The following is a 23,403-nucleotide window of genomic DNA, read 5'->3' as shown; positions in this document are numbered from 1 at the left end:
GTTGTTGATTTTTCACAAAAAATTACAGTTTTATATCTTTATGTTTGAAGCCTGAAATGTGGCAAAAGGTTGCAAAGTTCAAGGGGGCCGAATACTTTCGCAAGGCACTGTATGCATCATTCTTATAGATTTTCTATTCTATTTTCATTTTTTATTTATTTCAATTTTTATTTAGTTCCCATTTTCATTTTTATTATTATTTATTTTATTATTTTTATTTATATTTATTGTTTTTTTATTCTTTTATATTTATTTTTCATTTTTAATTTTATCTTTATTTTCATTTTTATTTCTATTTTTGTTTTATTTGTTATTTTTATTTTACTTTCCTTTTTTTTTTATTATTATTTTTACTTTTATTAACTTTTTTTCACATTCAGCCATATATTCATATTTATTTATATTTTCATCTTCATTTCTATTTTTATTTTATTTTCTTTAATTTTTATTGTGATTCTCATTTTTATTTTCATTTATATTCCAATTTTGTTTTGTCATTTTTATTTCTGGTTTTTGTTTTTGTTTGTTTTTTGTTTTGTTTTTGTGGTTATATTTATATTTATTTCATATTTTTTTTTATTTTCATTTTCAGTTTATATTTCGTTTATATTTATTTTCACTTTTATTTTCATTTTTATTTTAATTTACATTTTACTTCTTGTTTGAACATACACACAAAAATAATTTGAATACATTTTTTACATATATATTTCACTTATCTTCACATGTCCCCATAGTTGCTAAAAAGTGAAGGATGATAATATATACATGCATTTTTATGTGCGTATACTTGTATTTATATGTCATTTTTAAAAAACATTTTTTTCTTAGTATTTAGATACATAATTTATTTAACTTGTATGTAATGATATATTAATGAATATTGATGTGTTTGGGCAAGGCTGATATTACATAGTTCATAGTGATGTATTCTGGTCCTATACCAATGGCCTGTATATACAGGAAGTTAGTACTGTGGGTGTTCTTGAAGCCGAGTACACCCAACAGGAAGGGAACAGGAAGTAATTTGAGCGGATGTATATCCACACACGGCAATTTACATCCGCTGAGTGACCAGAGACTTCTGTCTTTGAGAATGCCCTGTGGGAGGGGCGAAACGCGTCAAGGTGGTTTCCGGTTTCTCAGTTCGTTACTTCTGGTTACCCGTGGGATGCATGTTGTAATTCACGCTGAGTGCAAGTCCCAGTGCCGGCATTTTTGGAACTACTAGCACGTTATATCTGCCCTCGCTGATGTTTATATTATGGGGCAATGATGACTACAATATTGTTTTTTTTAATTGTTCAAACTCAAAGGAACGTATTACACTATTTTTTGATCCTTCTCTTTCCTTCTATGAGCCACAGCTCTGATAAAGACGCATAGGAATTGCACCTGGTTTGACTTTCCAGTAACAGCCTGCTAGACCCACTTGCTATAAGGCTAAGGGGTCCACGTTATCTGGTAAGTGTGTTTGAAGCTGGGGAGTGGAACACTCAACACTGCATGAAATATTGAACAATTTCAGCACTTTGGCATGGAAGCACTCTTATTTTGAGGAAAATCAAGGGATCTTCACTGGTTACATGCTTGTCACTTTATTAACCTATTTCTGAGCATGCAAGCACTTCTGTTCCTCATTCAATTGAGCATTTCTCACTGGGTAATTGCTTGTCCTATTAGGTTTGGACTATTATTTGCTTATTGGATGTATAAGATTTTTTGTATTATATGTAATTTATGTAAGGTGGATTTACCATATGTGCTTACGCACTTTAGTCTTTGGCACATTTGGTGCATTTGTAAGTATTATAATCAGGCTTGATCGTTTTATTTGGGTTTGCGCTGTGGTTGTAAATTCAGTATATTTTTTCATGTTGTGATAAACAGTGGCAGCCATTTATTAGTTTAAACATAGATTTTTTAGCGCAGGTTTTTCCTCTCTCTTTTCACAGTATTACTTAATATGCTTTTGTAGTCACGAAGGTCACCAAGAATCTTAGGAGTCCCCTGCTCTGTGTTTCCTAAGTCTTAAATTCTACCAAAGAGTATGAAGGCTGTTATCTATGACTTGAGGCTGGAAGCTTGCTGTCCCCTTACTATGGGGATATTATCCCAAGCATGGAAATATACCTTACTTAGAATAGTAAAATCAAAAAAAAATAACATTCTACGTGTTCATAATATAAAAAACACAGGATCAACTCAATATTTGATGTATTGCCCATCTTTCAAGTAAAATAATTGCATCATATTGATGATTCAAGGGAAAATAAGGAAGCCATTCATGCCAAAAATATATTGTCTGGAACTACTCCACCTATCAGTCTTTATTGCATCAAACCTTTTGTCCATTCATTAATTTACCCTATGTAATAAATATTTTCTTAGTTGGAAAATTCTGGCTTAAAGAGGAAGTAAACCCTCCTCTGCAACTTTTACCTATAGGTAAGCCTATGATAAGGCTTACCTATAGGTACTGGAAATATCTCCTAAATATGTACTGTTTAGTAGATATTTACCTTACATGCAGCCAGTGACATCACTGGTGCATGCGCTCTGAAGGAACGGCCGCTGGTGTCGTTCCTTCAGAGCCCCGTGCCGTGACCGTCGGCTCCCGCGCGCGTGCGCGGGAGTGAAGTCACCGCGGCTCCGGCCAATCGGATGGCCGGATGCCGCGATCCCGGAAGTTTGGTGTCTGAACATGTCACCCGTCATACAGGTATACGGGCGGCACAGCGGGGGCTCGTTCTAAGGTAAGTATTTCATAATGAGCTAGTATGCGATGCATACTAGCTCATTATGTGTTTCTCTTTCAGGTTGCAAAAAAAAAAATGTTAATGGGTTTACAACCTCTTTAAGACTGCTATAAAACAAGTAGTATTTGTTGTTTTCTAACTATACAACTCATTCAGCATGTATCACACAAACAGTTGCAGGTATATTAAAATGAGGAATTATCTCACCATACATAGACTCAGGCTGGAATTTCATGGTCTTGGTTTGTCCATCAGAGGTGATTTTGCAGGCAAAAGTGACTTGAGCGTGTCTGGACACAGATATTACAAATGTCAGTGTTGATGATATATTGAACAGTCCTTCTTTATCAGACTTTTCTGTCTCCTTAGATATTGTATAACCAGAGTCTGTCAGGGTATCCCCTCCATTGTTGGATATTTCCTCTACTCTTCCATCTGTCTTTTCCATCATCCACATCACATGGGTGTCCTCAGAGCAATAAGACACTGAAATATACAGAGCAACCTTCTCCCCATGAATCCACCGACGAGGTCCCTGAATCTTCCCAACAATGAATCTCAGCTGATCCACTAAATGAAGACATAAATACCAAAACTCAATGCCAATCATCTGCAGGAACTTGACACATAACTTAGACTACAAAAATCTACAATAAGACTATACATTTTATTAGCAAAGCTGCTTTGTATCTCATAATATGAATCCATATGTCTTTTTTTTCCAAGAAATAAAGAAATGATAAAAGAAAACAACAAGAAAATCGAAATTAACAAATATAAATTATTTGATTGCTCCACCTGTTACCATGGTAGACATTGAGCAAGAAATATACCCAAAATAATTACTAGATTATACACACAGAACAGGAACATCTGGGGAAGTGTGGGAAAACAACCAGTAACTGTACATACACTATAAGGACAAAATTATTGATTTTAGATATTTCCAGTGAAGAGTTTTGGTAATAATAGAGCATAAAAAGGTATTTTTAACAATGGTGAACTTGCAATCTTGTGGTAACAGTTTGGTGAAGACCCTTTTCTTTTCCAGCATGACTGTGCACCTGTGTACAAAGCCAGCTCTGTAATGACATGGATTGGTGAGATTGGTGTGGAGGAACTTGAGTGTCCTGCACAAAACTGACTTCAACCCTACTGAACACCTTTGGGATGAATTGGAATGCCGATTACTAATCATATCTTCCAATTCAACATCAGTACCTGACTTCACACATGTTTTTTTAGCTGAATGGCCAATGATTTCCCTAGATACACTCCAAAATCTTGATCCCAGAGGAGTGCAGGCTGTTAAAGCTGTACAGGGAGGTCAACTCCATACTAATTGCCATGATTTTGGAAAGTTCAACAAAATAATGTAGTCAAAACTCGGATCACTCCAAGTATACATTTTAATGTTAAAATAAAACCAGTGTTTGCTTTTGGTGCGTGACTTCCTCTGACTTCCTCTGACTTGGTGCGTGAACTTCCTGACAGGGGCTGGGCTTCCATCTACATTTAGTGTACTGATAATAGCCCTTAGACCAGTTGTTACCAGTGCCATTCCCCTAGCAGATCCAGCAATGGACTTCACTTTTTATTTAATCTCAGTAACTGGTGGAATGGATTTATCATTTCATTTTTTATAATTTCATATGTATATAATATACCTGGTATATGTTATATGCTATATTTAAAAATCCCATTTAAAGTGTTACTAAACCCACAGTAGTAAAATCAGTCTGTATATGGAGTAAAGCATTCTTGTTATAATCACTGCGGAACCTAAGTAGTTAAAGTGATTGAAAAGTCTAATTTTTCTTTTGTTTTTTAAAATAACAAACATGTCATACTTACCTCCTCTGTGCAGTTGGTTGTGCACAGAGCAGCCCGGATCCCCCTCTTCTCGGGTCCCTCTTTGCAGCTCCTGGCTCCTCCCTCCTATCGAGTGCCCCCACAGCAAGCAGCTTGCTATAGAGGCACCCAAGCTGAGCTGCAACACTGTCTGTCCATTCAGACACGGAGCTGCCATTCGCCCCCGCCCCCTCTCTCTCCCAATTGGCTGATTGACTTTGACAGCTTTGGGAGCCAATGGCACCGCGGCTGTGTCTCAGCCAATCGAGAGGGAGAGTCCCGGGCGACCAAGGGACTTGTGGACATCGCTGGACAGAGATCGGGTTCAGGTATTAGGGGGTGCTAATGAGGATGCTACACCCAGAATATTTTTTTTTTCCTAATGCATAGAATGCATTAAGATAAAAAACCTTCTGACTTTACAACATCTTTACTCTGCCATTGTGTAAAATGGCTGTTTGATCCGGTCTTCTCTGATCCTCCCCTTTTTTTTTTTGGGAGATTGCAGGGCCAATCAGCACTGTCCAGACAGAAAGTCAGAGGTCATGCAGCATCATAGGACAGTCAGAGGAGAATGTAAAATCCTTCTACAAGCTTTAAGCAGTGCTCAGCCAGACACTGATAGAAGTCACAAGACTGCTATAAACTGCTGATGAGAAAAGGTATTTAGCAGTTTATAATTGCTAAAATAATTGCATTTCCATGTTGTGTACTGTGGGAGATCAGATATAGTGAGTGCAAGCTCCTGGGTTTAGTAACACTTTAACATGCGTAGATATTTTTTTTCCTCTGGATTCTTATAACTCATCCATTTACAGATGCTGTATTGAAGTGGCTGATGAATGGGTAATGGCAGTGACAACACTTACCTGTAGGTGGAAGTATAACAGGTGAGTCAGTCATGGAGACATCTCGTGCTCTGTGTGGAGGGGAATCTTGCTTTTCAGATGGAGGTATGACTATATCTGTCCAAAAAATCACATAAACACCTTATAAATAAAATTACAGTTTGACATTACATACCATACACAGATAACATAACAAGGAAAAAGCTGTCATATCGAAACGTGCGTCGGGTGGCGTGCTAGGCGACGCGTGCCGCAGCTAGGAGGAGACAGAGTGGCCATAGACCGAGTGCCTGACAACAGGAATGCCTAAGAACCAGTGGGGAGATTCTTGTTATGAAAGCGAGGAAAACTTCTGGACTCTGTAAGTGGCCTATTTAGTGGGAATAAACTTTCTTGAAGCAGTCTGCGCTATGTGATGTTCTTTCTTTTTTCCTATCAACACACACTATCTCTGAGCCTGTGAACTGGATACTTGAGTGGGAAATCTCTGATCCTTTTTATACGTGCAATTGATCTCTGTTGTGGGGATCAACGACATCTGGTAAGGAGTGGTGGTGTTTTGAGTGCTCTTCTGGTGGTGGTTCTACTCTGGATTTGCCTCTTTAAAAGTGAAGATACATCTGCATGGACTGCTTCCCCATATATGAATTATGTTTTAGGGTTTAGCGCCACATTTAGTGTTATAAATGTTATATAGCAGAATGTGAACAATATTGTTTTTTTTTTTTTTTCAGAAATGTCTCTCTTTTTTTGTTTATAGTGCATAAAATAAAAATCGCATGGTGATCAAATACCACCAAAAGAAAGCTCTATTTGTGGGGGGAAAGAGACATCAATTCTATTTAAAATAACAGTCCCAAATCGCAAAAAAATGGCCTGGTCATTAAGGGGGCAAATCCTTCCGGGGCTGAAGTGGTTAATTTGAACTCATCATTTGGTCTGGTCCTCCTTCCATTGTTTCATGACATTCTCTGGCATCCAGAGTTTATTGGTAGGTGCATCAAAGGCCGGCGCTAGCATTAATCGCATGAAAATCCGACAGACTCGTTGTACCCAAGTTGATCGATCAACTTGGGTACATTCAGCCTGCCCTATAGGATGCGGTTCGAATCTAAGCCGGTCCCTGCTGCACCAGTGGAGATTTTGAACTATCTATGGCTGGCAGGTCTGGCGCCAACAAAAGCCTTAGCTACCCATGGTCCACCTTCATATGCAGAACAGTTACACATTTCTGGCAGTTTTGAGGCACCTTTTATAGTAAGAGGTCCTGTGCTCTTCTCCACTGGTTCCTTCAAAGATGGATGCTTCACCCTGCAGATAAACTCTTCCCCCTCATCTGCGATGGATGGCTTAAATTTTAAACATGCTTTGTATGTGAATGTGTTATCCTTCTGCCTCTGTGGTATAAGTTCTGAGATATTGTATCCATCATTCTGGGACAGAGGGAATAGTTGTTCACTCTCCTTCTCCTTCCTCAGCCATTTCACCTTCAGGGCTTTGGGAAATACATTGGACACCTCACACTTCAGCGTTGCTGTATTTCCATTGAAAAGATTGGGAACTGGAATATCCCGTACCTCTGGCTTCCAGGGAAACTCTGTGTGCAACAGAAAGAAAAAATATAATTACCAATTTCATTATCAGACAAACAAATGGTGGAACCAGCAGGTAGAATTGATCAGTGAATTGCTGGCACTGTAATATTGCTTCTCTCATTTTTTAACTCTGTGTATATTTTAGCAGCAATCATGTCACCATATGCCTTGGTTTTTAAACTTATGATAAGCATTACAAGGAACCTAGAGGCAGCTTGTTTTCTTTTTTATTATTAAAAGCCTTAAAATGTAGAAAAATATTTGAACATTTACATTGTAACAGCTTATTATATATAATTTTTTTAATTATTGTGTAACAATTTGTACATCACTTTAAAAGGAGTTCCACATGGTCACTTTCATTTTATAACATCAGCATTTTAATAATACAAACAATATTTATATTTGACAATCCAATATAAGATGACTTGAAAAGTCTCCCTTCATGTTGTGACAGGGTTACTAACCGTCAGTAAATGTATGGACAGTTTCTAAAAAATCTGGGATTTTTAGAACTGTCTGTAAATACAAGGGAATTGGAAGAGCCAATAAGTAGAAACCAGGCACTGGTACCAACATCCAGAGGTATTATACAGAAAAGAGAGGAGGAGATTAGTTCCCCAACTTAAAAGTCTCCAAGGAAAAGGGGGACATAGGACTTTCTGGGACCTAGAACGTCCTACGTCCCCCTATTCCATGGAGACTTTTAAGTTGGGGAACTAATCTCCTCCTCTCTTTTCTGTAAATACAAGGGGTTGATCATTTTTCATGCTTGGTTGACTTTTTAAATATAAACCAGGCAAATTACTTGTTACTGGTATTATCAATGTTTCCATATTGTGTGTATACTGTTTAAATATCAATTGTCTCATAGTTTTTTATGTGAGTTCTGGTATTTTTCAGATTGTCAGGAAAAAATATGCTCTGTCAGTAAATGTTTAATGTTTTAAAAATAATGCTGTGGAGGTTGGAGTGTGGTGACTGCCTGTCTGCTGGCTATCTCTTACCACAACTTCCTGGATTCCCTGCATGCTTTTCAGCCTCTCCTCCATTTGTAAAGTCTACATATCCCATGGTACCCTGCTGCCTGCAAGCAGTGATCCCTGTACTGACTCCGCCTCCTAAAACCCCTCCCCCTAATACTTTGTAGTTCACAAGGCAGGCTCTGTGAAATGTGTGACACAGTAGTGCCTATTCGCAGGGCATGGTGACTACATGTCACAGAATTCAAGGAAGTGAATGTGTGGGGATCTTCAAAGTAGAAAACCTCCATATATACAATCCTATACCCACAGTTTATCCAGAGGAAGGCAAACAAAAACTCCAATAAAGCATGATCCAATTTGGTACAGCAGGGGGAAAATAATCCTTCTTAATCCCCCAACAGGCAATTGGATATTCTCCTCAGTGTCATTCAGACTAATAGGATTAGGCTAGAAATAAGTGAAATACAAGGAAAGTGAATATATGATACGGTTTTGCAGGCTGTTGCTGTCAGTGTGCCTTTCTCTGCACGGTGACAGCTGAGTTGGCAGGTTTGTATTGTAAACAAATCCATGTGATCACTGTGATTGGCTATCATAATGATCACATTATCAGGAACCAATCAGAGTGCTTCTTGATTGTTAGTGTGAAATTCGCACTTTCAGTGACCATGCAGTCTCTGAACTAGTGCGGGTTCCAAGTTACCAAATGGAAGGCAGATCCGACACCAAGTAAAGTGCCAAAACACGCTTACCAGACGGATATGATAGACAAGCATTCAGGCTATAGCCATGGCAAACTGTATGTCACAATCACAGGGTCGCCATCCCAATCCACTTCTCAGATGAAGGTCTCATAGATAAAGGTCAGTTATCACATCGGAAACCGCTCATAAAATAAAAATAATACCCCTCATGGTGTAGTATGTAAGCTTCAATCATTTAGATCCGGATCAGTTAGATCTGGAACCACGCTGATCGGCGTTTGTATGCTCATAACCCCCTGCTATAATGTGAGTTGTTTTCCAATATTCTAATAAATGATTGAAGCTTACATACTACACAATGAGGGGTATTATTTTTCTTTTATGAGCGGTTTCCGATGTGATATCTGACCTTTATCTATGAGACCTTCATCTGAGAAGTGGATTGGGATGGCGACCCTTTGATTGTGACATACAGTTTGCCATGGCTATAGCCTGACTGCTTGTCTATCACATCCGTCTGGTAAGCGTGTTTTGGCACTTTACTTGGTGGCGGATCTGCTTCACCCTCCTATTCAGTGTTGGTTGCTGTGTGGTTACACTCTTCCACGGGGATCTCTGGATATTTTTTCCTGTATGGATTGTCTATGGAATTTTTAAATCTTGATTAAGCGCCACATACTTTTATCTATTTTGCTTACATATTATCAGTATAAGACTAGTGTAGCTGCTATTTGATGTTATTTATTTACATGGTTGGAACTTGACAATACTCAGCGCAGCTATATATACAATTGAACATATAGACAAGCCTGATGCATTTTGGAAACAAGTTCTGTGGACCGATGAGGTTAAAATTTAACTTTTTGGCAGGAATGAGCAAAGGTAGGTACGTTTGGAGAAGAAGGGGCACAGAATTTAATGAAAAGAACCTCTGTCCAACTGTTAAGCATGGGGGTGGATCAATCATGCTTTGGGGTTGTATTGCAGCCAGTGGCACAGGGAACATCTCATGAGTAGAAGGAAAAATGGATTCAATAAAATTTCAGCAAATTTTGGATGGTAACTTGAGCCATCTGTGAAAAAGCTGAAGTTAAAGAGAGGATGGCTTCTACAAATGGATAATGATCCTAAACACAACTCGAAATCCATGGGGGATTATACCAAGAGGCGTAAACTGAAGGTTTTGCCATGGCCTTCACAATCTCCTGACCTCAACATAATTGAAAATCTATGGATAGACCTTAAAAGAGCAGTGCGTGACAGACAGCCCAGAAATCTCAAAGAACTGGAAGACTTTTGTAAGGAAGAATGGGCAAAGATACCTCAAACAAGAATTGAAAGACTCTTGGCTGGCTACAAAAAGCGTTTACAAGCTGTGATACTTGCAAAAGGGGGCAGTACAAGATTTTAACTCTGCAGGGTGCCCAAACTTTTGCAGACACCATTTTTTTGTTTTCTGTTATTTTGAAAGTGTAAATGATGGAAATAAAATCTAACTTTTGTTGACATATTATAAGAATGTCTATTCTGTAATTTGATGCCTTTTGGAGATTTTTCCATCTTTCCTTGGCTTCTTTATGCACATTAATACAAATTTTTACCTGGGGTGCCCAAACTTTTGATCCTCACTGTATGTCACAGCGGTAGGGTACAACATTTCCGTGCCATGCAGGACCCCTCTACTGCTTGAACATGAATGCTTCCCAACACAGCACTTTAAATGTAACTGCCGGTATCTGAACTGTCCCATTACCTGCAATGGCAAAGAACAGCAGTTCCTGCTAACTTAAGGTACACTAACTGATATGTCAGTTAGCCCTAATGGTTTTACCTTAGCAAGGTCAATGACTGAATAATCTTAAAGCTACTCATATGATTGTATAATTATTCACCACACAATCCCGGTTAATTTCCATTTAGTAAATTCTGGATCTGATCAATCTTGGTACCTTTATCCAGCACAGACAGCTCTCTGCTCTCCCAGTCCTCCATGGAGTCATGTTTCCAGGACACCTTCACTGCAGAGTTTTGATCACTGAAGAAGATCCCAGGAACTTTTAATTTACTGTTAATTGTGTATGTGCTGTCTTTGTTTTGAAATATTTTGCCAGGATCTGAAGTCTCCTTGTCATTCCATTTGATCTGGATATTACCAGGGTAAAAATTTTCTATATTCAGCAAGCACAACACCTCTTCAGAATCAGTCAAAGACAGCTTTATAGGACCGGACACTTTGGGCTTTGCTGGAAGAAAAAGAACAAGAAAGGATTCCAATCACAATGCAATATAACCCCTTTTCTCTAGTAAATGTCCTTCTAAAACCTGATAAATATGGGAAGATACCACTATACTTTGTTTTTTTGATGTAGGGTCAGCAAGCTTTAGTACTGCATGGACTTAAATGCGTGGACTTAAAAAAAAAAACAGACCTCCCTTGACTGTGCAGTATACTAATTTTCAGAAATAGTTATGTGCTCTGTTTGGGTCATCCCCTTTAAAATCTGTCATTGACCTACCGTATGTCCATACATTAAAATTATATAAAAAACCTTTTATTGTAGTTAAAGGAAAACAGGCTTAAAAAAAAATAAAAAAAACTTTAAAATGTATGTTTTGCTCTTGCTACCTAGGGTTTTGGAACCAGAAACTTTTTTTCATATTGAGTAATTATAGAGTACAAAAGGGTTATAACCCTTGTCAGTTTTTTTGCTATCTGTGTGCCATTGGGGAGATTTCCCATCACTTCCTGCCACATAGTTAAAGTAGAAGTTCAGGCAAAACCTAACTAACGCTAAACCTACCCTCATTCTAAACCTAATCTATCTAACCCTGTAAAGCAAAAATGGCTATACTTACCTATTTTTTACCCTATCTGTCCAGTCCCAGGATCAGCTGCCAGCAGCAGCTTCAGTGTAGAGGCGGGTGCAGAAGAAGCAGCTGACAACGGAAGCCCCATAGTAAGTCTATTGGTGACGTCACTTCCCAGACATTTCAAAACCGTTGTCGGTCCTCTCCTGCACAGAGCTTCCGCAGCTGGAGACCGGACCGGACCGGATCAGCTGCAGAATAGGTAGGTACAACAATTTTTGCTTTACAGGGTTAGATAGATTAGGGTTAGAATGTGACAGAGAGCAGGTTTAGCGTTAGTTAGGTTTTGTCTGGACTTACACTTTAAAACAGGAAGTTAGAGGAAAGCCCCCCAAACAAAATAAATCCCTGGATGTCACCAAAACTAGTGTCTCCATTGGAAACTTTTTCTCTATTCCTATTCTGATGGCAATCCAACACTTGAGACAATCCAACAAACAGAAAGGGTGAATCTCCCTAATGGGGACACAGACCACAATAAAAACCTGACAGGGATTCTACCCTCTCTCCAATCTATCCAAAGTAAAAAAAAAAAAGATTTTTGCCTTTTAGTTTTATTAGTACTTTAACTCAAAAAAGTCTCTTCTTTTGCTCTCAACCTCCTCTAAATCTCCAAATTCCTTTTTTCGGCTATGTTCATTCTCTATGATCCCACTCTATTTAGGAATGTAGCCACCCTCTCTTGCTTGCTCCCAAGATGGACTATGTCTTCCTAAAATGTTTTATCCTGGAGGAACCATTGAAATAACTTTTTAGTCTAAGGGAAGCCTTGCTAATAAATACTATAACCAAGGCCACTGCAAGAGTTTTTGTCTGCCCAGGCGAAGGTGTATTTCACTGTCCCCAACCGTTCACCGGCCACACGATGGGGCACAGCGTGACGGACGGCACACAGCATTAAAAATTTGAGTTGAGCTTAGCTGCCACTCAATGGCAGTGTGTAATGAGGCAGTGGGGTTATACATTTGCCAGAGAACCTGTGTGAATGAGACCTTTTATTTATTGGTTTACAAAATTTTTATTTTTTTTACAATTTTGTAATTATTTTTAATTTATCACAATAACAATGCGGTTGGGGGACTTTGGTGAAATACCAGGAATCTAAATATACCCCTGATGTCTCACTTTTGAGACAGTGAAAGGGACTGAGTACACAGATTCCACAATCCCTCTCTTTGCAGCCTTAGCTGCCCTGGGCAGTAAATGAACAGAAAGCTCTGTACAGAGGCTCCTGTTCATTCACAAACTGAAGCGTAAACACAGTTTATTAAGCTTCAGTTTTGAATGAATACAGTGAGTGATGAGTACCGATCATCACTCACTGTGTTGATTCACAAAAGGAAGGGGCCGGTAAATATGACAATTTAACCATCCCCCTTCCCGCTTTTCCATCTTGAACGCAGCAGCAGCTGATAAGTGGGAAGAATTCCCCTTACATATGGCTAAAAAATTAATTGGTATAAGTGGTTACTTATCTAGGAGACAAAAACTGCCCATTGCTCAAGGAACTTTGAGCAACACTAGCAACCTCTGGAGGAACCCTAGGGTTCCATGGAACTTTGGTTCCCCTGAGATAAGCTTGACTACCAGTGCTTGCCTCAACCTCTCACATCCAAACATATATGAAAACCAAGAGGAAACACTCAGGGACGATACCAAGCTGCAAGCTAGGTCTACAGTAATGTGCTTACCCCCAGACTTACACAATTTAGCATAAAAATAAGTAGGAATAAAATAAACAATAAAAAGTGGCAAATCTCACCAAAAATATTTTTGCAATAAAAGGTCTTTTCCTTGAATTTATCAGAATCCTTTATCTTACAAGCTATGGTGACATTTTGGTGTTTAGTGATGGAAGGTGTGAAAGTCAGAGAGGAGGTGAAATCTAGTAGACCTTCTTTATCAGATTTTTCAGTTTTCTCTCTGTGAGCCACATATCCAGAATGCTGAAGACCACCTTTTGCTTCTTCCCCCGATGGGAGTTCTAATATATTATAAAGAGTTCCACCTGCTTCTTTTACGCTCCATATGGCCTGGGTGTTCTCCGCACAGTATGAGGCACCACAGTACAAAGTGACTTTTTCCCCATTGTACCATGTCTGGGGACCGTATATGTTGTTGATACTGAAGGTTGGCATGTCTGCTGCAGTAATGAAAAAATGTAAAAGTTAATTGTAATTAAGAATACCACATTAATGTAATTATATATGTTCACAAGTATATGTACAGTCAAGTATTGTTAGTTTTAGATTGAGTAGCTGAGGGAAAATATACGAGAAGTACCTAGTTAGGGTTTACATACATGAATAAAAAAAAAATTATACACACACACACACATACACAGTATCTCATAAAAGTGAGTAGACTCCTCACATTTTTGTAAATATTTTATTATATTGTGACATACTGAAGCAGAGCATGATCCCCTCCCTTCGGAGACAGGGCCACAGGGCATAATTCCAACATGAAAATGACCCCAAACACACCTCCAAGATGACCACTGCCTTGCTAAAGCAGCTGAGGGTAAAGGTGGTGAACTTGCCAAGCTTGTCTCCAGACCTAAACCCTATTGAGCATCTGTGGAGCATCCTCAAACTGAAGGAGGAGGAGCGCAAGGTTTCTAACATTTTTGTTGCCAGCGGTTTAGACATTAATGGCTGTGTGTTGAGTTATTTTGAGGTGACAGCAAATTTACACTGTTATACAAGCTGTACGCTCACTACTTTACATTGTAGCAAAGTGTCATTTCTTCAGTGTTGTCACATGAAAAGATATGATAAAATATTTACTTTTGTGGGATACTGTACATGAAAATATCCCATAGTTTGTAGACGTTATAACTTTTGTGCAAACCAATCAATATACTGAATGCTTATTGGGATTTTTTTTTTTACCAAAAATATGTAGCAGAATATACATTGCCCTAAACTGATGAAGAAATTCAATTTTCTACAAATTTTATTTATTGGATTTGTTTTAAAGCAGAAAGTAAAAAAAATGTCAGACTTTTTTTGTTTATAGCACAACAAATAAAAAATGCAGAGGTGATCAAATACCACCAAAAGAAAGCCCCATTGGGAAAAAAAAAGACATTTTATTTGGATACAGCGTCACACGGTGGAAGATAGAAATAAGGGCAGCGCTCTCCACAGGAGTAACCCAGTCCAATAATGAGATCCTCTCCCAGGCGCTGTGGCTCAGTGTGTTCTTGCACACTAAATCAGCATACAAACATAGAAAGAGCCGGCGACACTGAAAACTCTTGAAGTGTACTTTATTTGGCTACAGCGGAGTGACAATAAAAAGATAGCGCTGACGCTTTTCGGCAAAGAGCCTTAGTCGTAGCTAATATACAGTAAACCAAAATGACAAAATATTTATTCCTAAGCAAAGACTCCACCCAAAGGAAAATTAGCTTGTCTAATTGGTACAATTAACCAATTTGGTGGTGTTTTGCATTAGTGTCACCTGAACAGAACATGAATCTACAAATACACATGACATGAAATTGTCGCAATAAAAATAGGACTTCATTATATGATATATGGTGAAACAGGAATGTCATATAAAGAAAAATATTGCATGTAAGTACATGTACATAAACTCCAGGTACATACTAGTTCCAATGAAAAAGAAAAAAGAAAAACATAATGCAACATAAGTATAAAATATCTGTGAGTAAATACAATGCAAAAAGTCAGGGAGTAAATACAATGTAGCGATGTATTGTTTCCTTGCATTTACCAACTTATTCATATGTAAATCAAACGAGTGACTTTAATCTGCACATAACATAAATTTTTTTCAATAAAATGTATTTGACCCCCTATGAACCTTAATTGATCCTAATCAAATTAATTAACTGTTTCCTTGCCTTCTCCCTTCCCTCTTTTACATTCCTGCTGACTTTTTCTCATATCCTATTTTTTTTTTTCATATCCTATTTTTTACTTTTGTTCTGACTTTTATTTATTTATGTATTTATTTTTACCTATTTTCCCTTTTTTTTAACCATCATTACTTATCTTTTTGTTATTTTTTTCAGTGTCACATAAATAAGAACATGCAAATAACTTTGTCAAGCTTTATAGCAAAAATATTATTTTAGAGTAATTTTAAATGGAACAAATTATAGAATACCATTTATAACAACTATTGTTTCAGCAAAACTACTTTTTTTTAAAGCACTGAATACAACAGACAAAAACTTTATTTATTTTTACTTACTTTTCTTCTTATATTTTTTTTAGCATTAACTACTTTAAAGAGGTTGTAAACCCACTTCACAAACTTTTACCTATAGGTAAGCCTATATTAAGGCTTACCTATAGGTGCTATAAATATCTCCTAAACATGCACCGTTCAGGAGATATTTAGAGTGCATACTGCCGATGACGTCATCGGCGAATGCGCTCTGAAGGAACGGCCACCCGTGCCGTTCCTTCAGAGTCCTATGCCGTGAACGGCGGCTCACGCGCGCACGTGCGGGAGTGATTTAATCGCGCCTCCGGCCAATCAGATGGCCGGAGGATGCGAACCCGGAAGCAGGACGGCTGGACATGACGGCTGTCCTGTCGGTGAGGGGGCAGCACGGCGGGGGCTTCGTTTTAAGGTAAGTACTTCATAATGAGCTAGTATGTGATGCATACTAGCTCATTATGCCTTTCTCTTTACAGGGCTTTTTTTTCTCGTTTTTTTTGAGTGACTTTACTTCCGGAAGGACCGGAAGGATTTGCCCCATTAATGACCAGGCCACTTTTTTCAACTTGGCACTGCGTAACTTTAACTGTTAATTGCGTGGTCGTGCGACCCTGTACCCAAACTAAATTTACATTCTTTTTTTCCCAGAAATCGAGCTTTCTTTTGGTGGTATTTGATCACCTGTGCGATTTTATTTTTTTTGCGCTATACACAAAAAAAAAAAAAGTGACAATTCTGAAAAAAAAATCAACATTCTTCACATTCTGCTACATAACATTCCCCAAAAATTTTTTAAAAATCTAAATTTTTTAACATTTTAGGCCAATTTTTTTTCTGCTACATATTTTTGGTAAATAAAAAAATCGCAATAAGGGTATTTTTGATTGGTTTGCACAAAAGGTATTCTTATGATTATTGAGGAGAAAGAAAAATGGAATGATATAAAGGCCATATACAGTGCCTTGCGAAAGTATTCGGCCCCCTTGAACTTTTCGACCTTTTGCCACATTTCAGGTTTCAAACATAAAGATATAAAACTGTAATTTTTTATGAAGAATCAACAACAAGTGGGACACAATCATGAAGTGGAATTACATTTATTGGATATTTCAAACTTTGTTAACAAATAAAAAACTGAAAAATTGGGCGTGCAAAATTATTCAGCCCCTTTACTTTCAGTGCAGCAAACTCTCTCCAGAAGTTCAGTGAGGAACTCTGAATGATCCAATGTTGACCTACATGACTAATGATGATAACTAGAATCCACCTGTGTGTAATCAAGTCTCCGTATAATTGCACCTGCACTGTGATAGTCTCAGAGGTCCGGACGTTTAAAGCGCAGAGAGCATCATGAAGAACAAGGAACACACCAGGCAGGTCCAAAATACTGTTGTGGAAAAGTTTAAAGCCGGATTTGGATACAAAAAGATTTCCCAAGCTTTAAACATCCCAAGGAGCACTGTGCAAGCGATAATATTGAAATGGAAGGAGTATCAGACCACTGCAAATCTAGGAAGACCTGGCCGTCCCTCTAAACTTTCAGCTCGTACAAGGAGAAGACTGATCAGAGATGCAGCCAAGAGGCCCATGATCACTCTGGATGAACTGCAGAGATCTACAGCGGAGGTGGGAGACTCTGTCCATAGAACAACAATCAGTCGTATACTGCACAAATCTGGCCTTTATGGAAGAGTGGCAAGAAGAAAGCCATTTCTTAAAGATATCCATAAAAAGTGTCGTTTAAAGTTTGCCACAAGCCACCTGGGAGACACACCAAACATGTGGAAGAAGGTGCTCTGGTCAGATGAAACCAAAATAAAACTTTTTGGCAACAATGCAAAACGTTATGTTTGGCGTAAAAGCAACACAGCTCATCACCCTGAACACACCATCCCCACTGTCAAACATGGTGGTGGCAGCATCATGGTTTGGGCCTGCTTTTCTTCAGCAGGGACAGGGAAGATGGTTAAAATTGATGGGAAGATGGATGGAGCCAAATACAGGACCATTCTGGAAGAAAACCTGATGGAGTCTGCAAAAGACCTGAGACTGGGACGGAGATTTGTCTTCCAACAAGACAATGATCCAAAACATAAAGCAAAATCTACAATGGAATGGTTCACAAATAAACATATCCAGGTGTTAGAATGGCCAAGTCAAAGTCCAGACCTAAATCCAATCGAGAATCTGTGGAAAGAACTGAAAACTGCTGTTCACAAACGCTCTCCACCCAACTTCACTGAGCTCGAGCTGTTTTGCAAGGAGGAATGGGCAAAAATTTCAGTCTCTCGATGTGCAAAACTGATAGAGACATACCCCAAGCGACTTACAGCTGTAACCGCAGCAAAAGGTGGCGCTACAAAGTATTAACTTAAGGGGGCTGAATAAGCTTGCACGCCCACATTTTCAGTTTTTTATTTGTTAAAAAAGTTTCAAATATCCAATAAATTTTGTTCCACTTCATGATTGTGTCCCACTTGTTGTTGATTCTTCACAAAAAATTACAGTTTTATATCTTTATGTTTGAAGCCTGAAATGTGGCAAAAGGTTGAAAAGTTCAAGGGGGCCGAATACTTTCGCAAGGCACTGTATATTCAGGTCTATATACAAATATTGAGCAGCTTGGCATCCATTTTGTTGGGGGTGAATGAAAGTTTAGATTTTTTTTAAAAAAAAGATGTCTTTTACAGAGGGTCTTATAGTTTCAACAGAAAATTCTGTTTTCTTTAGTCATAAATAAGTAGTTCTCTGACATTTTTTTTTAGATAAGAGTCAGTCAGCCTGACGCTATACCAGATACTAATGAATGTTAGTGTTATAATCTTATCTGTGTGTAACAATGAACAATAGTTCAGTATATGCTGTTAGGGCTCATTTAAAATAAGTTTTAAAGAAACATTAGAACTATGTGTGAGAAAATATTAGCTACAATATTATCATACATGTATAACATATATATATATATATATATATATATATATATATATATATATATATATATATATATATATATATATATATGTATATATATATATATACACACATTTTTAGGAATGCTTTGCATACTATATTTTGTTTCATATCATTGCTAAGTACTAATTTTACTTAAGTTGAACTAATTACTTAATTTTAAAGTATGTTTATGTAAGGTCCTGTAAGCTTTTATGGTTACCATAAATACTCTACTCTCTCCACAAAGTCTGAACCATTTGACAGAGTTTTGGGAATTTAGAGCTCATCACCAGCCTAAGGTCAAAGGGTTAGCTGTAGGAAAATAATGTAATTATATTCTATATCCCGAATCTAATAGTAATACAACACTGCCCTCTGGTGATTGCTTAATTTTGGGTCCAGGTATTAATTATTAGGAATTAGACCCTTTAAAGCGGAGTTCCAGGCACAAAATCGATCTTTTTTTTTTGTGCCAGTCCGCTTGTTCACCTTCACCTGAAACAGAATTGGATAGTTAGGTTTTTTTTTTTTTTTGTACTCACCTTGTAATTGTAGATCGAAGATACTCACCTATTCTTCACTTCCTCCCTCTGCGCCGCGGCTCCACCGTCACTTCCGGGCTTGCAATGATTCCTGGGAGCTGAACGTCATCGCTCCCAGGAATCAATGCGACGGCACCGGCCCCGCTCGTCACTTCCGGGGCGACGCCGCATTCCCTGCTAAACAGCTTCTGGGCATGCCCAGAAGCTGTGGAGGAATGCGGCGCCGCCCCGGAAGTGACGAGAGGGGCCGGTGCAGGCGCATTCTGGGAGAAGAGGACGCGGAAGAAGACGCGGAAGAGGATCGCGCCGGCTTCAGCTGCCCACAAGAGAGATGGAAACGCTGTGGAAGAAATTTTATAAGTAAGTATTTCTTCTTGCAGGTAAGTGCAAACCGGGACAGATCAGAGGCTAGCCATTGTGGAATGTGCTAGCCCTGACTGTCCCGGGGGTATGTTTATTGAACAATGGTTTCTGTGCCCGGAACTCCGCTTTAAGTGACGTAGGAATTATATGGTAATGAGATCTCCGCCCACACTTCAGGTGGCATAAAGTTTTAGTCAGCTAGAGAGAGAGGGGAGAATTGAAGAGATCGTAAGAGGAGTAAGATGCTTTCAAGGAAGCTCTGGGACACTGATGGGTGACATTTGATCCTGAAAGCCAGGGCAGCGTAACATCCTATTCAACAGACATTCTAGAGTTCGGTAAAGTATACATTCTAAATTGCCTCATACATATAATCCTAATTGATCCATTCTCACACCTCAACTGTTAGCATCAAGATTTGAATTTACTGCAGTATGATTGGATTAATTTGTCTTATCTTGGTATTGTAAACTAATTTTGGCTTTAGTAAATGGTTCAATTATGATGATATTCTTTGTAGTAGATTGACTAAATAGAATTTTACTTTACCATGAATCTTTGGACTTTTAATAAGTCACAGTACATGGTATAACAATTTATATCCATGTAACTTTATTTAAAATATTGGAATTATGAATATCTGTTGGATGAGAGAAGTCACATGTCAAATCTGTCATATTGGTTGCCATATTTTATGTCTTCCTGGTAGAATATTAATCATCTTCTAGAAGTCATTGGTTATGGTCATCTTATTATTCAGAGATAATATTCTTTGATTTTATTCTCATATTACCTGTGTGATATATTTTATTGCATTTTACTCTAAACTTTGTGTTTATCACCAATTATATTTTTGACATTTTATTTTGCACTGAAGTATTTAATAAATATATATATTTTTGCACAGAATTGTATCCTCCTTATCTTCAGTTTAGTGTCACTTAAAACGATCTTGCATTTTTATTGATTTATGGTAATAAGTTGAGAATCTCCTAACTTGACAGATCTTTGCTTATTTGCATAAATAGACACTGTTTATCAGAGCAGTATAAACATTCTGACAGTATTGCCTCTACTAACTACGGGAAAGATTTATGTCATTTTTATTGTTTTTTTTTTACTAGTAATGGCGGCGATCTGCAATTTTTTGTGGAACTGCGGCATTGCGGCGGACAGATCGGTATCAGAGCAGTATAAACATTCTGACAGTATTGCCTCTACTAACTACGGGAAAGATTTATGTCATTTTTATTGTTTTTTTTTTACTAGTAATGGCGGCGATCTGCGATTTTTTGTGGAACTGCGGCATTGCGGCGGACAGATCGGACCCCTAACTGACATTTTTTACACTTTTGGGGGTACCAGTGACATTACTACAGTAATCAGTGCTAAAAATATGCACTGTTACTGTAATAATGCCATTGGCAGGGAAGGGGTTACAGAGTTACATAGTAGTTAAGGTTAAATAAAGACAATAGTCCATCCAGTTCAACCTGTGTAGGTGTGTGTGGCCATAATCATCTCTCATACCCCTTAATGTTCTGAGCCTTGAGATGTACGTCCAAAAGTCTTTTGAAAGTAGCCATACTTCCTGCAGAAACAACCTCTTGTGATAGAGAATTCCACAATCTTGTAGCTCTAACAGTAAAGAACCCCCTGTGTTGCCTGAGGTTAAAATGCTTCTCCTCTAATCGCATTGTATGTCCTCGCGTCCTCACGCAATCCTTGCGACTGAATAGTGTTTTTTCTATGCTGAGATCACCATTGAGGTATTTGTAAATTGCTATCATGTCCCCTCTCAGGCGTCTTTTCTCCAGGGAGAATAAATGAAGTGATAGTATAATTAAGGTCCTCCAATCCCCTAATTAGTTTAGTTGCCCTTCTCTGCACTCTCTCCAGCTCCAACACATCCCTCCTGAGGACTGGCGACCAGAACTGAACAGAATACTCCAGATGCGGTCAGACCAGAGTTTTATAAAGTGGTAGGATTATAGTTTTATCTCTGGAATACCTCCCCTTCTTTATGCATGCTAATATTAAAGAAAAACAGAAAAAAACACTGCGCATAAAGGAGAAGCAGCTGATACCTGAAACAATAGTACAAGTTCCAAATAAAAATAATCAAAACAATGTGGTGCTGCGCTAAATCATGAATAAAATTATAAACCAAACATCTAACAAATCAATGAACAAGAATGGGACAAAAACATAAAAAACAAATGAACAAAAATAATAATAAAAATGAAAATAAAAATAAAAGTAAAAATAAAAATGAAGATAAAAATAAAAATAGAAATAAAAAAAACATATATATATATATATTTTGCCAGTATCTAAGATGAGGCTTTAGTCTTATATAAACCCCTGACCTCGCACAGCGCCGCTTAGGACCAACCCCCAGAGGACGTGAATTATCACGAAACATGTAGGGGCGTGGTTTATCCTGACGGGGCGAGTCTGTTTTCATATTGGTCACTGGTGGACAGATGAAGGGGTGATGATATTTCCTCTCCCATTCAAGTCTGTCTACGGCCGGGAGACCTGGGATCTAAGGAGGAACGATCGGCAGGAATGCTACTGCTGTATGCCCTGTCCGTTCTATTTTGATCTTTTACATGTGAGTGCATTTTAACATTGATTTTAAAATAAAAGTTGTCATTTGATAATGCACTATGGGAGCCTTCCCTTTGTTCTATTCCATGATTTTACACAATGAGTCTTTCCCTGAGATGTGATCGTTTGCCCCTGTAGTGAATTGCACATGCTCGTGCCTGGATATATTTTCTACGCTGTATTGGAGGATTTCAACTTGACAGCCATTCATTCATTCAGAGCGTTTAGCCACCTATAATTTAGTGGCAAGGGTGATCCGGTAAGGAGCCATTTTTAACACACTAGTCGGGTGGATTCATCTCTACTACCCCTGGGCTCACCTGATCCCTCTTCTGTTATCTGGAGTTTTTCTCTTTCTGGGCATCTATTCAAGCTATCACCATTTTCTGTGAACTTTGTATGTTCATATATGGACTTCCTTATGCCAGCTTACCACATTGATTTGTTAGATGTTTGGGTTATAATTTTATTCAGGCCCGGACTGGCCATAGGGTATACCAGGCATTTTCCTGGTGGGCCGCTGCTTGCTCATCACAAAGAAGTTCCCTCACTCAGTCACTGCTCACTGCGGCCGGCTCCGCGGCCAATCAGCCTTCTGCTCAGGGGGGGGGGGGGGGTGTGAGCTGTGGGCTGGCGACATGACTATGAGTGCAAATGAATGATTCCCAGTGGCCATGTCTGTGCTGATAAATCCAGGATCTCCTCCACAGAGTATGCTGTGCTGTAACCTGAACCGCCCGGCCGGAGGACGTATACATTGGAACACGTGAGCAGAGCGCTGCCTGGGAGGAAGAGAAGACTGCGAAGGCTGGTCGTCCGCTCGCTACTGTGCCACATCAATGGAACTCTAGGACACACACTACAAGCATCTGCTGACTGGCTTCCTCATTGTACCAACGGGGGGTGCGGGGGGGGGGGGCGGCCCGCCCCGGGTGTCAGGCCGGCCCGCATGTGTAAGGCAGTGTAACTGTAAATGCGGCTGCAGCAGCAGTTCCTTCACCGGCGGGAAGAAGGTGAGCAGCGTCCTCTTCCTGTGTATGTGTGCTGGGTAGGAGAGGGGATGGGACAGCTGCATATAGAGGAATTCATCTTTCTGTATTCCTCCTGCAGCCGTTGAATGGC

The 23,403-nt window shown here is 38.7% G+C and overlaps 1 protein-coding gene across 1 annotated transcript in view; it reads right to left on the bottom strand.

Annotated features, from left to right (window-relative positions):
• Positions 1–23,403, bottom strand: part of LOC309558536 (uncharacterized protein) — a gene marked incomplete at both ends in the record, with an annotated part of 403,568 nt that overhangs the window by 302,083 nt on the left and 78,082 nt on the right. Inside the window, 5 exon segments of the mRNA XM_082261615.1 lie at positions 2,967–3,329; positions 5,480–5,575; positions 6,684–7,055; positions 10,693–10,986; positions 13,374–13,751. Coding sequence (XP_082117741.1) covers positions 2,967–3,329; positions 5,480–5,575; positions 6,684–7,055; positions 10,693–10,986; positions 13,374–13,751 — 1,503 coding nt within the window.

The sequence above is a fragment of the Pelophylax lessonae genome (genome assembly GCF_965119305.1).
Source record: "Pelophylax lessonae genome assembly, chromosome: 6".
Lineage (NCBI taxonomy): Eukaryota > Metazoa > Chordata > Amphibia > Anura > Ranidae > Pelophylax > Pelophylax lessonae.
The sequence above is the reverse complement of the archived record's forward strand: the minus strand, read 5'-3'. Positions and strand labels throughout refer to the sequence as shown.